The sequence below is a fragment of the Mirounga leonina genome, unplaced genomic scaffold (assembly GCF_011800145.1).
Source record: "Mirounga leonina isolate KUSES-001 unplaced genomic scaffold, KU_Mleo_1.0 Mir_125, whole genome shotgun sequence".
Classification (NCBI taxonomy): domain Eukaryota; kingdom Metazoa; phylum Chordata; class Mammalia; order Carnivora; family Phocidae; genus Mirounga; species Mirounga leonina.
The window spans coordinates 75,992,244-76,006,950 of NW_023270305.1; the positions used below are offsets into that span (position 1 = coordinate 75,992,244).

The 14,707-nt window shown below is 50.5% G+C and overlaps 1 protein-coding gene across 2 annotated transcripts in view; it reads right to left on the bottom strand.

Moving 5' to 3' along the window:
- Positions 1-758: 758 nt before the first annotated feature.
- The window catches only part of TGFBRAP1 (transforming growth factor beta receptor associated protein 1), a 65,991-nt gene continuing 52,042 nt past the window's right edge, over positions 759-14,707 (bottom strand). The window contains exons 7-12 of one of the 2 annotated variants that reach the window (XM_035001870.1): positions 14,192-14,249; positions 12,229-12,372; positions 10,116-10,259; positions 9,415-9,574; positions 6,098-6,531; positions 759-3,366 (exon numbers count right to left, since the gene is read on the bottom strand). In XM_035001870.1, the coding sequence (XP_034857761.1) occupies positions 3,190-3,366; positions 6,098-6,531; positions 9,415-9,574; positions 10,116-10,259; positions 12,229-12,372; positions 14,192-14,249 (1,117 nt within the window). In that variant the 3' untranslated portion in view covers positions 759-3,189. The remainder of the gene's footprint in view (positions 3,367-6,097; positions 6,532-9,414; positions 9,575-10,115; positions 10,260-12,228; positions 12,373-14,191; positions 14,250-14,707) is intronic. The other variant, XR_004678630.1, reaches the window with a different exon arrangement.

Sequence of the window (14,707 nt, forward strand, 5' to 3'; positions counted from 1 at the left end):
GGATGGTTGCTGGTTTTAGTGGTTGGCGAAGCACCAGGAGGGGAACTCAGCCAGTGGGGACCAGAGCTCTTGGTCTTGTCCTCCCAAGAAAATCACCCCACCAACCTGTGCGTCCGTTCCTGCAACTTGAGATATGGATGCCGCCTGACACCTCACCTCTACTATCACCCACGCGCATTTGGAATCCATCAGCCGGACTGGCATGCAGAATAGGGTGAGAGCTGTCAGGGGCTCTCCTGAGGGCTGGCACAGCGCCCAGAATGAAAAAAGGAACACGGGCACATGCTGTGAAATTCATTCAACAGCGTTTCTCAAAGACCTCCTATGAACAAGATTTTAAGGGATGAAGTAAAATTTAAAAGGTGAAACAAAGTTCTAGTCCTTGACTATGTTCAGAGTTAGAAATCCAAGGGCCACAGCCCTGCTTAAAGGGCATTTGGCTAAAAGGTGAGGTATGCAAGAAGTGACCAGACATCTCCTCTGCTAAAGTCCTTAGGGTACGGCTGATGTGAAGGTAACAGATGTCAAGGAGTACCTTGAGAACGTGCAGGAGATACATTCAGAAGTGGAGCGTTTAAAATTCAGTAAAGTAAGAACAAAGAATTTAAGGGGCGGCCGATGCACGTCGGCTGCAGGTGCTGGGAGGAGCCATGAGGTCCGGGTAAGTTCCAGAACTCCTACGACTAGGTACTGTGCAGGTGGAAGCCGTCACCTCGCCAAGATGAGTGTTATAGATAAGAAAAATTACAGAAAGAACAAAGAATTAAAAGAATTTTAATAAAATCAACAAGTTTACATTTGTACATCTTGTGTATTTGGAACCCGACCAGGGGTGAAGGATAAAGTTGCAAGGACAAAGGTTTCCACAGGGGAGCAAGCAAAAAGCAAGGGCTACCCTCGTTGTGTGACGGGCATTGGTTTGGTGGTGCGACCCCACGGCCACCCAAACCGCTCTGGACTCCGGACCTCAGCTAGCACATTTACCAAGCTCGTGGGCATGAGCTCTTCGGCTTGGAGCTCGGGCCCAGGGCTGCACACCCTCCGGGACGCTGCCACGTTAATACCTGACAGGCAACAGCAGAGAAACAGTTCCTAAAACCCAACAGTATCGCCCATAGAATATTAATGCCAACTGGGTTCAGTTCATGCTGTTTTAACTAGAATGGTTACACAGAACTTAATGAGGGGAGGAAAGGGCTGAGCAATGTTCTAATTGTTCTAGTCAACGCCACAGTCACAAAACAGCAGGCCTTTAGAAAGAACCATGTATTTATTTTAAAAATCTGACTTGCGAAAAGGGCCCATGGGAGTCAGAGAAAGAGGAGAGCAAGGTACGGTTCTGAACACGGGAGACGACTCGACTTTAATCCCCGTCATTCGAAAGGATGACAAACGTTTCAAGAAACTGACCAATGTTCAGAGTGAGTGGAGACTAGTGTCCCCAAGTTAGGAATGAGCAATCACAAGGCGCTCTCCAGACCACACAATGTGGCTGGTGGAACAGTGCTTTCAGCAGTGGGGTCCTGCACGCGCTAGGGACTTACTCTCTGAGGGAGAAAGGCAAGCTCGCGACTTGTGATGGTACCGTGCACGGTAACAGGACCATTCCGCACCAGTCATCCACAGGGTCAACTCACGACCCCGCTTCGACTTCGTCCCCACTGACATAGTATGCGGCTGAGTTACAAGGCGCATTTCTTCATCACTGATTCTTCAGATGGAGACACGGCTAGGGGGGAATGCAGGGGTGCCTCTGCTTTCTTGGGCCACTTAGAATCACAGGAGGAAGAAGAAGACTGGCCATTATCAATCAGTACAGGAGAGCACTGTTTCGGGAACGGACCGTGAGATCTTCAGCCCCCGCCCTGTAAGGTTCGGGCTGACGGAGAAAGGCGGTATTCCAGGGTCCTCTCCTGCGACACATACAAGCTAGTGCTTGCTTTCCCAGCGTGACGGCAGGGGGTACAGTTCCTAATAGGATCATTAATCCCAGTGAGGAAATTCAAAAGAGGGCAGTGAAGTAAGGACGGCTTCGGCTTCTCCGCGATGTTCGGCAGAAACACAGCGAATCCCTAGTCTGTGGTGAACAAGAGGGACCCCTCCTGTGTGTTCAGGAAACCTCAGAGCAGGCGTGTAAAGTGCTGGGAGGTAAGGCAGCCTGACTGGACTTCCTCGTCGGGGTGTGCAGAAGCGCCCGGCAGGCAAGATGGCGCCTCGTCACAGGCCAGGGCAGCTGTCACCCGCTGCCAGAACCCTGACGTGTGACTGGGCGAGGCTAAACCGGCCTCTCGTGAACTTCCACGTGGCTTGTGCTCATAACGTCTCCCTTTTCATTTCCCGAGGGGTCAGCAGGAGGTACATTTTAACAGGAAAAAAAAAAATGTCCCTAATGGATATGACAGATGAAATTCTAAAGCAGAGGAGATGGCAGAGATGACAGAACTTCAAATAATAATTTCTAGTCAGTCGTGTCAATCGTGGAGTTTCAAATCAGCAGGTGGCGGGGCGGGCCGGGCCAGGCCCGACCGGCGACACCAGGGCCCTCACGTGCCGCAGGCCTGCTGTCTGCCGTCTTGCACGCGGGGCCAGCAGCTTCTCACCTGGGCCTTTAGCACTTTCCAGTGGGTCCTCGACTTCCCCGAGAGGGGGCGCTCGGGGACACAGGGCAGAAGCCGTGAGGGGTTGCGAGCCAGGTGGGAAGTAGGCAAGAACAGAAAGACCCCCCCCAAGGTCAGCCGTTTCTAAGGGCAAAGGCAGAGCCCACGAGGTAATCCCGGAAGCAGCCCCCCGCCCCCCAAGGCCGTGCCCCTCACCCTGCCCAGCGAGAGTTCCGACTCTGCCACGCTGAAGCAAATGTTTCCAGTGCAAATGCGCGTCTGAAGACCGGGGCGCCAGGGTGGGGGGTCCAGCTTGTCTGGACGGCACGCGGAAGGCTCATTTTCCTCTGAAAGTAGACATTTGTTTGGGATTACTGTGCCCCGGGACAGGCGAACCCTGACGTGGGTCTGTCTCCGGGATTTTCAGCGTACATTCAGGGTGGGGTGGTCAGCAGTTTCACATTGACTGAGGTCTCCCCAGCGCCCAGATGTCACCCCTTGGCCGACACCAGTGCAGCGGCTTTCTGCCCTCTGCACCCAGCAGGCTTGGTAAAGAACTCAGGGTCCCCGTCACGCCCTCGGCTGGGCCTCTTCAAGTCCGCGCGCCGGGGCCGGGGGGGCTGGGGTTCGTGTGTCTGCTGGCGGCACAATGGGTGTGGACGAGCCCACCATTTGGATATCTAACAAACACAGGCTCACAAAAGGGATTTTGGCACATCTGGCAGAGCTTTTTGTCCGAGAGCTGAACTGAGCTTCCTTTCAACTTCATCTGCAAAAAAAAAAAGAAAGAAAGAAAGAAAGACTGAGGACCCTGTCACCTAGAGTTATACCGGAGCGGACACACATTACCCCATGGATTGTTATTACTCGTGGAGGAATGCTTTCACATCGACCTCTCAAAACAGAATATTAGAGGCAAAAATAAACAAAAACATCCTGGAGAAGGAAAAAATAATAGTAATAAGAAAATTGTTTTTAAATGCCACAAAACTGCTTTCTTATTTCACAAAAAGTGAAAGCTGCTTGCTTGGCCAAGGCATTTCTACCCAGACCCTCTCCCAAACGTTCTCTGAGCTCTGCGTTTGAGCAAGGCCCGTGGGAAAGTGACGTCACGTCAGAGTGGAGTAAGGCCCTTGCGATGATCCAATTTCCTGGTCCTCTCATTTGCAAACAAGAAAGGTAAGGCACAAATAAGGGACTCCATCGAAGCCATATGGTCGATTAGTGGCACCGTCCTGGCTGGTGTGGGAAACATAATTTCATTTGTTTAAGCATCACTAACAAAACTGGATAAACAGAACTACAGTTCTGCAAGTTAAGAAGCCTTTTTGCACAGTTCACTTGTCAGCCCAGGTAAGCCGGCCTACCGGCAGGATCAACCAACAACTTGGTGAAGTCACCCTGTACTCTTCAGTTTTCCTCAGTCCTTCAACAAACATTTCTTCAACACCTTCGAGATGCCGGGCTTAGCTCTAGGGATACCAAGATAAACAGATGAAGTTCCCTGCCCTCAAAGAACCCAGAGTCGAATAATGATGGGAGAGGATGATGGATGTGTGCACGGAATGTGTGGGTGGGCAAAGGAGGGGACTCACCTGCTTGAAAGGGACGGTTTTGGTTTTTTTTAAAGATTTTTATTTATTTTCACCTGCTTGAAAGGATATGAAGGTTTCCCAAAGGAAACAATACTAAGGCTGCATTTTGAGTAGGCAGTCACCGGGCCCAAAAGGAAAGGTTAGTATGTCAGAGGGAACCACAGGTACAAAGGCTGTATGTATGAAACAACAAGTCACATCAGGGAGGTTCCACATGTCCCGGGAAGCAGGGCGAGATGGAGAGTGCCAGGCCGGAGGAGGAGAGATGGGACCTTCCAGGCCTCAACTTCCTCCCCTGGAGCGTCATGAAGGCTTCCATGTAGGAGGGCCACGTCAGGTTCCTGCTCTGGAAAGATCCCTGGGCTGGCTGCATGGAGTGTAGGCCTCAAAGAGAGAAGTCTCCAGAAGGGGATATACACTGGGGACTATCGTGGACTGGATGTTTATATCCCCCACCCCCTCCCAAAGTCTTATGTTGAAGCTCTGATTTTCAATGGGATGGTATTTGGGGCCTTTGGGAGGTGACTGAGGTTGGATGGGGCCAAGAGGGTGGGGCTCCCGGGATGGGACTGGGGCCATCACAAGGAGAGGAAGAGAAGAGGCCAGGATGTGGAGAAAAGGAACCCTGGTGCATTCTTGGTGGGAATGCAAACTGGTGCAGCCACTGTGTAGAACAGGATGGAGGTTCCTCAAAAAAGCAACAACAGAATTGCCGCACGACCAGGCAATTCCACTGCTGGGTATTTATCTGAAGGAAATGAAAACACTAACTCGAAACACTAACCCCCATGTTCACTGCGGCATGAATCAAAACAGCTAAGACATAAAAACAGCTTAGGTGTCCCTCGATGGATAAAGAAAATGCAGTATATTTATACGATGGAATGCTATTCAGCCATAAAAAGGAGGAAAATCTTGCCATCTGTGACAACATGAATGGACCTAGAAGGTTACTATGCAAAGTGAAATAAGTGAAACAGAAAGACAAATACTGTGTGATCTCACTAATACGTGGAATCTAAAAAAAAAAGCCCAACTCACAGAAACAGAACAGACTGGTGGCTGCCAGAGACGGGGGGCGCGGGGATGGGCAAAATGGGTGCAGGGGGTCGGAAGGTACCACCTTTTTAAGTCCTGGGGATGTGCCTCAGAGCACGGACGGTGTCTACAGTTAATACCACCGTACTGTATATTTGAAAGTAGCTAAGAGTGTAGATCTCGAAAGTTCTCATCACAGGAAAAAGACCTGTAACTACGTGCGGTGACAGAGGTGAGCCAGACATACTGTGACGATCACGTCACCACACACACAAATACCAAATCATCGTGCTGCACACCTGGGACTGATATAAAAAAAGGAGAAGAGGAAGAGAGGCCAGCGCCTGCCCCCTCTCTGCCACGTGAGGACACCAGCGCTGGTGAAAGGCGGCCACGCCGTCTGTGGCACTGGTTCCCGCAGCCCCAGCTCACTCGCCGGGGACCGAGAGTGTGGGGTTCTGAGCTGGCCTGGAATCCACGTCTGGGCTCTTCACGTGCTACGTGACTCCCCCGGGCCTCAGTGCCCTTCTGTGACACGGGGTAGACACTGCAGGAGACAGCTGAGGTGACGAGCTGACCCGGTGCTGCCCGGCGTAGGACGCTGCCTGGACCGTCACCCATGCTCAGGCCGTGCTGGCCTCTCCCGAGCATCGCCGTCTAACAGCGGAGAAGAACAGCGCCCGCCAGCCCCGCTCGCGCCTCTGCTGCCACGTACCTCGGTTTCTAGGTGAGCGGAATCGGGTATTTGAGGCGTGGAAGGTGCAGAGAAAAAAAAACTGACAAGGAGTAATTTTCCCCAGGTAACTACCTGAAATAAAACGGCCCCCGAGGGCGGGTGGGGGGGGTCAAGAAGGGCCCGGCGCTCACCTTGTCGTACTTGTAGATCAGGTTTTCGGACCTGGCCAGGCCCAGAGCCACCTGAGCGGTCCTGCGGGCGTGCACGCTGTTCCTGACGGCCCCGGCCAGGAATGGATGCAGCAGCTGCACCGACCAGGTGCCCGGGAGCAGCGGAAGGACGCGGGCGGCGTCGAAGTCGGCCGCGTGGTGGTTCAGGAGGTCCGTGGCGGCCACGGCCAGCTCGGGCGCGGTGGGGCCGGGCTGGAGGTACATGGCCAGCAGTGTGTGGAAGAGCCGCTGCCGGTACGGCGGGTCCCTGCCCTCCGAGCGCCACAGGCAGTAGTCCTCGGCCGCCGCGAAGTCCCGCAGCTCGTGCACCAGGATGCGCAGGGCCTCCTCGTGCTCCTCCAGCTTCCCGTGCAGGATGGCGCTCTCCATGGGGAGCCCGGCACCCCGGATTCTATCTGTGCGGCAGCAGCCGGCGGTTAGAGCCAGCCCCAGCTTGCCCCCCACCTCCCCTGTGCTCTCCACTTAAGAAAGGGCAAGGCTTGCTTGGACCCCCGTGCCGCAGAGCTGGGCCTTCCCAAAGGGGAAGCCAGTCCCTACTTCTAGGTAGAACCCAACTGCAGAATACACATTTTTAATAATGCTTAGCGACTGAATAAAACAAATGACCTGTCATCTCAACCGGCATGGTGAAACATGAGTATCACGGCTGCAGGCTTCCAATTAATCCAGCATTGTTCCTATTTTCCCACTACGGGACCTTTCAACTCCAGCAGAAAGGCACTTTATTAAATTCAGCTAACCCTCCCTGGCAAAAAAGTGCAGTGAACCCCTTTATTCCAATTTAAACTATATTTCATGTGAGGGAGTGTGGGTTCGTATTGTTAAAAATCCTGATCTACATTACTTTAAAGCTCTTCTTTTGTTTCTCCTGCAATTTAAGTTTTTCGGCTATAAGGAAAATGACACCACCACAGAAAGATCTGACCAAGGCCCTGTCCTTAGTGGGCTGGGTCTCACTGGTAGAGGCCCTTTGCTTTTCACTCCCTCTGGAACATAGGAAGGTAACGTGAGGTCTTTTCCTACCATGAAAGATATTCAGAGGACAAGTCCTATTTCAGGGGCCAACATTAATCCTCAGATTACAGGCTTTCTGCCTTTGGAGCCTGACCACACTCAGGCCTGCCGCGAAGGGCCGGTTCCACCGCGTATATCAGCCAGGGCACTAAACACAGAAACTGCAGCATGCATGCTTGTCATCCTCATGAGGAGCAGTCACCAAGTAATTACTAAGTGGCCACCAGGTTTAAGGCATGGGCGAGGTGCAAAGATGGTAAAGGGAAGGTCACTGCAGTGGCCTACACTTTTCACATCGCTCATTCCATTTATAGGAGATTCTCAGCCACCCCAAGGGGACAGGCTGCACAAGAACTGTTATCACAATGTGCCCGGCTGACCACCCCCAAGTCACCTAACGAGGGGAAAGAGCTAGTCCCTGAGTTTCCAGTGTTCTCCCACAGTGCCTTGGCAGACACCCCATTGCCTGCAAGCTCCCCAGGCTGACCTGCAAGCCCAGACTTATCCTTAGTGACCGTTCAGACAGCACCTTCTCCCTGCTCCCTCCCCTCCACCCCGCATGGAGGTCCCATCAGCCCCTACCCACATTCTCATTAAACTGAGAACAAGAACCAAGTCACATCCACCTGTATATCCTCGCTGCAGGGTCTGATATTCTACATATGCTCAACGACATAAGCTGAGCAAGAACCTGATCAACAAACCCATGACTAGCATGCAATCTGTATGAAGGGATTTGTAAAGCATAAAGTATGGCGTAAGTCGGGGGTGACAGTGAACACATTTAACAGCCAGTACAGCGTGGACATCAACCACTAAGCATGGACGGTGGCTGGGAGTGACCAGGGGGCTGGACGTTAGCCCTGGTGCAAACATGGGCCAGAAAATAATAATAAAAATAATTTTTAAAAATAGGACTTATTTCACAAGGTCGTCGTGGAAAGCGTCGTAATGCACGCTAAGCATGCTGACCTGGGCCTGGCGTATACACAGCCAGTGCTCATTATTCAGATTCTATATTCATGAATTTGCCTGCTTGCCCAAATTCCTGTGTCACCCCCAAATCAGCAGTTACGGTGCTTTTATGATTATTTGCAGACATGGGCAGGGTGGCATAGAATTTGAGCCACCTGCCATGCACGTTCCCAGCCGAGGCCCCGTAAGGCGATCCATGCGCAGCCCTCCTTCTGCAAACAGTCCTCTCCGTGGTTTACTTAGTGCCACAATTTTTGCGTTTTTGTGCTTTTTTTGTTGGTGACATTGCCATTTAAAATGGGCCCCAAACACAGTGCTGAGGTGCGGCCTAGTGTTTCCAAGCACAGGCGGGCTGTGCTGTGATGTGCCTTACAGAGAAAACTTTGTGTGTCAGCTGAGCTTCGTTCAGGCCTGAGCTAGAGTTCTGCTGGCTCTGAGTTCAATGTTAACCAATCAACAATAATACCTATTAAATAAGGTGTCTTTAAAAAGAAGCACTCATAAAACAAGGTTATGTACTGATCGGTTGATGAAAATGTGATCAGCGGTTTGCAGGAACCTGACCCTCTATTTCTCTGGGAGCAATGTTCAGGGTTCAGTGATTCAGTGTTCGTGGAGACTTTACAGAACATAACTATGGTGAATGATGAGAACTGACTATAGTTAATGGTCAAAAAACAGTGTCAATGCCGTTAAAAAGAAATACATTATTAATCCCAGTAAGAACAAATCTGAAAACTCTATGATGTCAAATACACCAAGAAACTAGCTAATTCTACCAGGTGGGAGCACGGTGCTGCTTTGTGGCGCTTTACACAACACAAAAACCATGGACTCTGCACCCCAAGGAAATGAAAACCAGGCTCCCGTCCAAAATACCTGCCCCCCTTCCTATGGCTCAGGGCTCAGGGCTCCATGACAGCCCTGAGCTGGGGACAGTGCTAGCCTCGCCCAAACACTGGTGCCATCAGAAGGAACTGGGATTCAAGTACACCGAAGCCGAATAAGGCAGTTTAAATGAAGGCATGCTCAACAGACACACAGACTTCCAAACCCCCTGGGCAGCTGTGTCATCGGCTAAAGGCCCTGTGTTCATTTCTAGAGGGTGGAGGCCTGAGAAGCTTCACCCCACCCTCCAGGCTGGCTGATTTTGTGCCAAAAGAGGCTCAAGGAATCCAACCCCCCCGCCGTGGACTCAAGACAAGGAGCTCCGCCAGAGCCTTCATCTGCTCCTCCCCGTCCCTGCTGGGGGCAGCGGGTCAAGGAGAGACTGGTGAGCTGCTCCTCACCTATCAGCAGGTGGACGCGGTACAAATCGGACTTCTGGAGCAGGTGCTGGAGCTTTAGCTGTATCTCTGAGGCTTCCGCAGCCTTGCTGCTGGTGCCAGACTTCTGCCTCAGCACCTCGTCCAGGTAGAGGAGGGCCAGCTGCGTGTGGTACTCTTCCTTCTGTGGGAGACAGGAATCCAGGTGGACAGACAGCATTTGCAGGCGGGAAGCTGGGCTCCCCCAGCCCACGGGTGCTCCCGAGACTGAGCTGCGCCGCCGCCGAGGTGAGCCGGGGCAGGGTCTCGGGGGCAGTTAACAGAACACACGCACTGGATCAACAACATCTCAGAAACCGCAACACAGAGAAGGTAGACTTCAAATCCGTGAGAAAAAATATAAAAAGGTCGCTTCTCCTTTGAGAAGTGAGGGCCCCAGGATTTAGGGATTTTCCAAAAAGGTGCAGTTCTCTCATTTCCCTTAAGGATAATTAACCTGCGATCTCCTTCAGAAACCTCCAGGACCCTAGACCATCCACAAGTACAGGCTGAGCATCCAGGCGGCAGGGCATTTAAAACACTACATTAGAACATTTAAAACATCTCCATTTAAAACATTACATTAGAACCATCTGCCAACAAGCTTTCTAGTCCGATTCTATCTCCAAAGTCACGGCTGTCATGTGGCAGCCCTCACACGTTAGTCTAAGTTCCGAAGCGCTCACCTGCAGGCTCCTGTCTATGACTAGATGTTCCAGGTACTTGACAAGGGCTTTAGGGTATTTCTTAAGGCAAGTGATTACACTGTCTGGGTTGAAACTGTTCTGCTGTTCATCCAAAGGTCTCTTGGTGAAAACTTGAACTCCAACCTGAAAGAAGAATAGCAATGTAACTATTACTTTTTTCAAAGACACCACCTTATCTTTATTCTGAGCACTGCCCATTTATGTTTGGGGAAAATCATTGCCCAAAACATGGGGACACAGAGGGGCGCCTGGGTGGTTCAGTTGGTTAGGCATCCAGCTCTTGATTTTGGCTCAGGTCATGACCTCAGAGTCGTGAGATCGAGCCCTCAGTCCAGCTCCGTGCTCAGAGGGGAGTCTGCTCGAGATTCTCTCCCTCGGCCCCTACCCCACCTCTAAAATAATCTAAAAAAACAAAAAAACAAAAAACAAAAACATGGGGATACAGAAAAACAGTGCAGAGTGGGACACTGACAAAGACCAGAGCATGACACAAAGACAGGAAAGGTGACCTAAACTCTGAAACCTCCTCATCCACCTAGCCGGAATTTCTTCTCGAAGGGTCAGAAATGAAAGAAAGAAACATTTATTGGTAGCAGGTTTTGACTACCCAAGAAGCTACACCCTTTGTACTATGAAGATCATCTGAGAACAAGGATGGTCACTTGCTGAACAGTAAGTGACAGAATATGTACAGTCCTGAACATCTAGGAAACTCCACTCTCAGCACGCTGACATGACATCCACTGTGTGGCTCATCTGGGCAGATCCAAGCCGGTCCCGGAGCAAGTTTCCAGACTGCCTTCCTGTGCCTGTCGAATGGAGCTCACTGTGGTAATTCCATCTTCCAAGGAAATGCTAATGGGTCAAGTAGATAAGTAAATGCATGTCGTTGCTGCCCTGGGCAGGCATGCTCACTGCACAGTGAGGCATGCTCATGGACGTGTGCTCACTCTATCACAACACACACACACATACCGCACAGCAGTCCTGAGTGTGAATTCTGAATTCTATAAGCCTGGATCTGTGCTGTACCAACCATACGACCTTGGAGAAGTTTCCAAAGCTGGGCTTCAGTTTCCTCGCCTGTAATTTCTACCTCATGATGCTGTTGTGTATTTATTTCAACATACGCTGAGTGCCTGGCACATCATCAGGAGCACACAAGTCTGGGAATGATTCACTGATACCATCTATCAGTACTGGGAAGAGCCCAGGGCTTTTAACAGCTTTGGGTCTGTATGTCATATGTGCGTGTGCACAGAGGCAAAATAAAGATGGAGTAAAGAGTAAATGAAGCACATGGGCTCGGACCTTCCGGGTCAGACAGCACCGTGGAGAACATACACTAGCAGCGACTTTAGAACGGCAGACGCAACACACAGAAAACTCTACATTTATGAGGAAGGTCCTGCATCACAAAGCTAAGTCTGTCTCTCCAAGGGGAGCCAAGGAAATGTGTATGTTTTCAATGGTGAGAACTGAAATGCTATTATTATCTCTTTCCCCTGGGGCTTCACTGAGGAGTCCTGAGCTTGCTGCTCCCCACCCGCTCCCCCAGCCAGCAGCCACTGGGCGCTTCCTCCCTGCTGTTCCTTCTGAGCCTCCAGGGCGGCAAGTCCCACACTGGGCTCCCTCCTTCCTCCAGAACCACAACTTCCACGCCAGGGGGTGCGGGCAGACACGGGACAAGGGCGGGCCTGGTGTGGCCCAGGCAGGGCCCCACGCCCCACAAGGCGACAGTCCACTGAAAACGGAAGTGCCACACTTGGTCAGGCATGGGGATTCACACAGACACGCGCATGTTTTTCAGAAGACGCTAAGAATGTGACCTGGCTATGCTTTCTGGCTTTGCTATAAACGTGGCCTGCCCCAGACAGATACGCAGAACAGTACATCTCAGAAGGACTGAGACGCAGAACTCTCCTAAGTGCCGGCACTCTGGTGGAGCAAGGAGAGGTATTAGAAGGGAGCAAACTACAGGCAGGGTGAGGCTGTAGCCCGGTGGCTGGTTTCTCACGGAAATCAAGCTTTCTGTCTTTGCCAGCTGCCAACCACCCCCCCAACAAAAAAAGGGCATTTATGATGCACAGACCTCTTCACTTTTCTGCAGGACCCAATCAGCATACTTCCACACAAGTTCCTGGTCTAAGCTGTAGGTAAGGAAGTCGACGACATATTCGTACAGGTCTGAGCGAGTGGAGTCGTGAATGTCCCCATTCACGATGTTCACCCAGAGCTGGAGAGGAGGAAAGAAGAAGAAGAAACGGAAGGTTACATACCTTCTAGAATTAGCTAAGGAGGTGCATACGTTTACTTATTTGGCCTTTTGATACTTGAAAGTAGTAGGACAAATTGTGAATGCTTAAGTCGATTTTAAGGTTTTCAGAGAAATAAAGCCATGTAGCAGATGTGGTCCAGGAAATCAAGGCGATAAAGCCGTGGATTCTTTTTCTTTCCTTTCTAATGACAGCGCAGTAATACAAGTAGGAAACACAATATATGGGAAGAGGCAGATGTATTAAAAACGTTTCTTCGTGAAATAAACGATCACTGACAGCATCTTGACACAGAACAAGAAACCCACCTGCCTCCACCCGCGGGGCTGTCTCCACCTTCCCCACCACAGGAATCCTTGACTTTGAAGTCCCTTGTGGACTGTGATAGTCAGACACTGCCTTCAAAAATACTGGTCATTCTGCCCCCTAGTGTTCTGTCTGGTGCATGGGGGCTCATGAGAGCTGACAGTAACAGTCCCTTGCTATTTCACCCAGAAACTTCCCCGCTGTGTAAATCAAAGCTTCCTTTCAGAAAACCAGAATGAGGCCGCATCACATGGGGGCAGGGGAGACGGAGGCTGCCTCACAGCCCATACCGCACCCCCCATACCTCACCCGCCTGCCCACCGCACTGCACTTTAGGACCACGCCACCCACGAGAAGCCCAGGAAACCGGGCTGGCAGTGTCAACTCTGTGATTCTGGTATCGGCACGGGAACCTTTCTTATGGCATCAGTCTCTTTAACACTGAATTCCTCAAACCAAATAAGCTAATCGCACACGGAAAGGTGTCATTTTTTTTTTACAGTAGAATGTTGCCGTATAAAAAGCTTTCTTTCATGCCACTTCGATTTTGCAAACGCCTCCTCTCTCTATAGCTCTGCTGATGTTACTGTTGCACTGACATCAAGCTGTTAAGTCACAGACTTGTGCGTTTTACAGTATAAAAATGTTGCCCTTGACATCCAGATCTACTCTAAGCCACTGCGGTGCGTGTTGACGGAAACCCATTTTTTTTAACCTCCTGGGCAATCATGTTACCGTAGAGTGACCGCATGCGTGGCTTTGCCAAAGTCATGAGGCTGACCTTAGCTCGGTGACCATTGCTAATGTTCTCGGCCACTCACAGAACAAAACAAAAAGGCCACTGAGGAAACTGTAACACGGGTACTAGTGGATAACCAGTGACAGAAGGGGCGAATGTCTCCTCATGAGATGCCAGAGGCGAGACGAGAGACGGGTGGCATTTTATCTCCGGCACAGTATCTCTGCCAGGACCCCCTGGAACAGTGGTTCGAATCCCCGTTCTACCACTGAGCAGGGCTGGGACCCTGGGCAAGGGACTGGCCTCGATCAGCTTTCGTTCTGTCACAGGGGACATGGGGAGAATGACGTACCCTGCTTGCTGGCAAGTTACTGTCATCAACAGTGGAAGCTACAAGCAAACTGTTACCCACAGTTTGGGTAACTTAATTGCCCAGTGAGGCAGTGACGTCATATGCCTTGTGGCTCAGTAAGAAATCAGTTAGTTCTATTTCCTAAATTTTCAAAAACTCAATCTTGATAATGTCCTTGAAAGAGATGTAAAAACAAAGAAAAGAAAACCCTTGGCTGACATTTCTCAAGGAATTCACTTTCTAAAACAGCATTATTTTCATTCTGTAAAAAAGGTTGTAGGTCAGGCAAAAGTAGTCTCTATCAACTTTGATTTTTTTCCCAATTAATACTGAGTTAAAGGACAGTGATTTTTAAGTCATGCTAAAATACTTTTGAACTCACCTGAACAGCAGCAGCGTCTTGGTTATTATAATGATAGAGCAGTCCAAGTGCAAAATACCTGAAAGAAAACAAGGTGGTAAGTATACCCTCTCCCCAACCACCTGCTGTGGGCAGCACCCACCCAGCAACAGCCCCCGGATTACCCTCTGGTCTCCCATATTCAGTTCAACTCAGAGTTCAACAACAAATTTCCAATGACAAAGAGATCCTCATTTCTGTTTATTTACTTCCGATATTAAAATGTATGTCCTAGGGACGCCTGGGTGGCTCAGTCAGTTAAGTGTCTGCCTTTGGCTCAGGTCATGATCCCAGGGTCCTGGGACTGAGTCCCACGTTGGGCTCCCTGCTAAGAGGGGAGTCTGCTTCTCCCTGTGCCTCTGCCCCTGCTCGTGCTCTCTCTCTCAAATAAATAAAAATCTTTTAAAAAAATAAATAAAATGTATGTCCTTTCAATTTCCAAAAAGGATCATATTCAAGTCTAGGATAAGCTGAAAAATAAAATCATAATTACGCTAC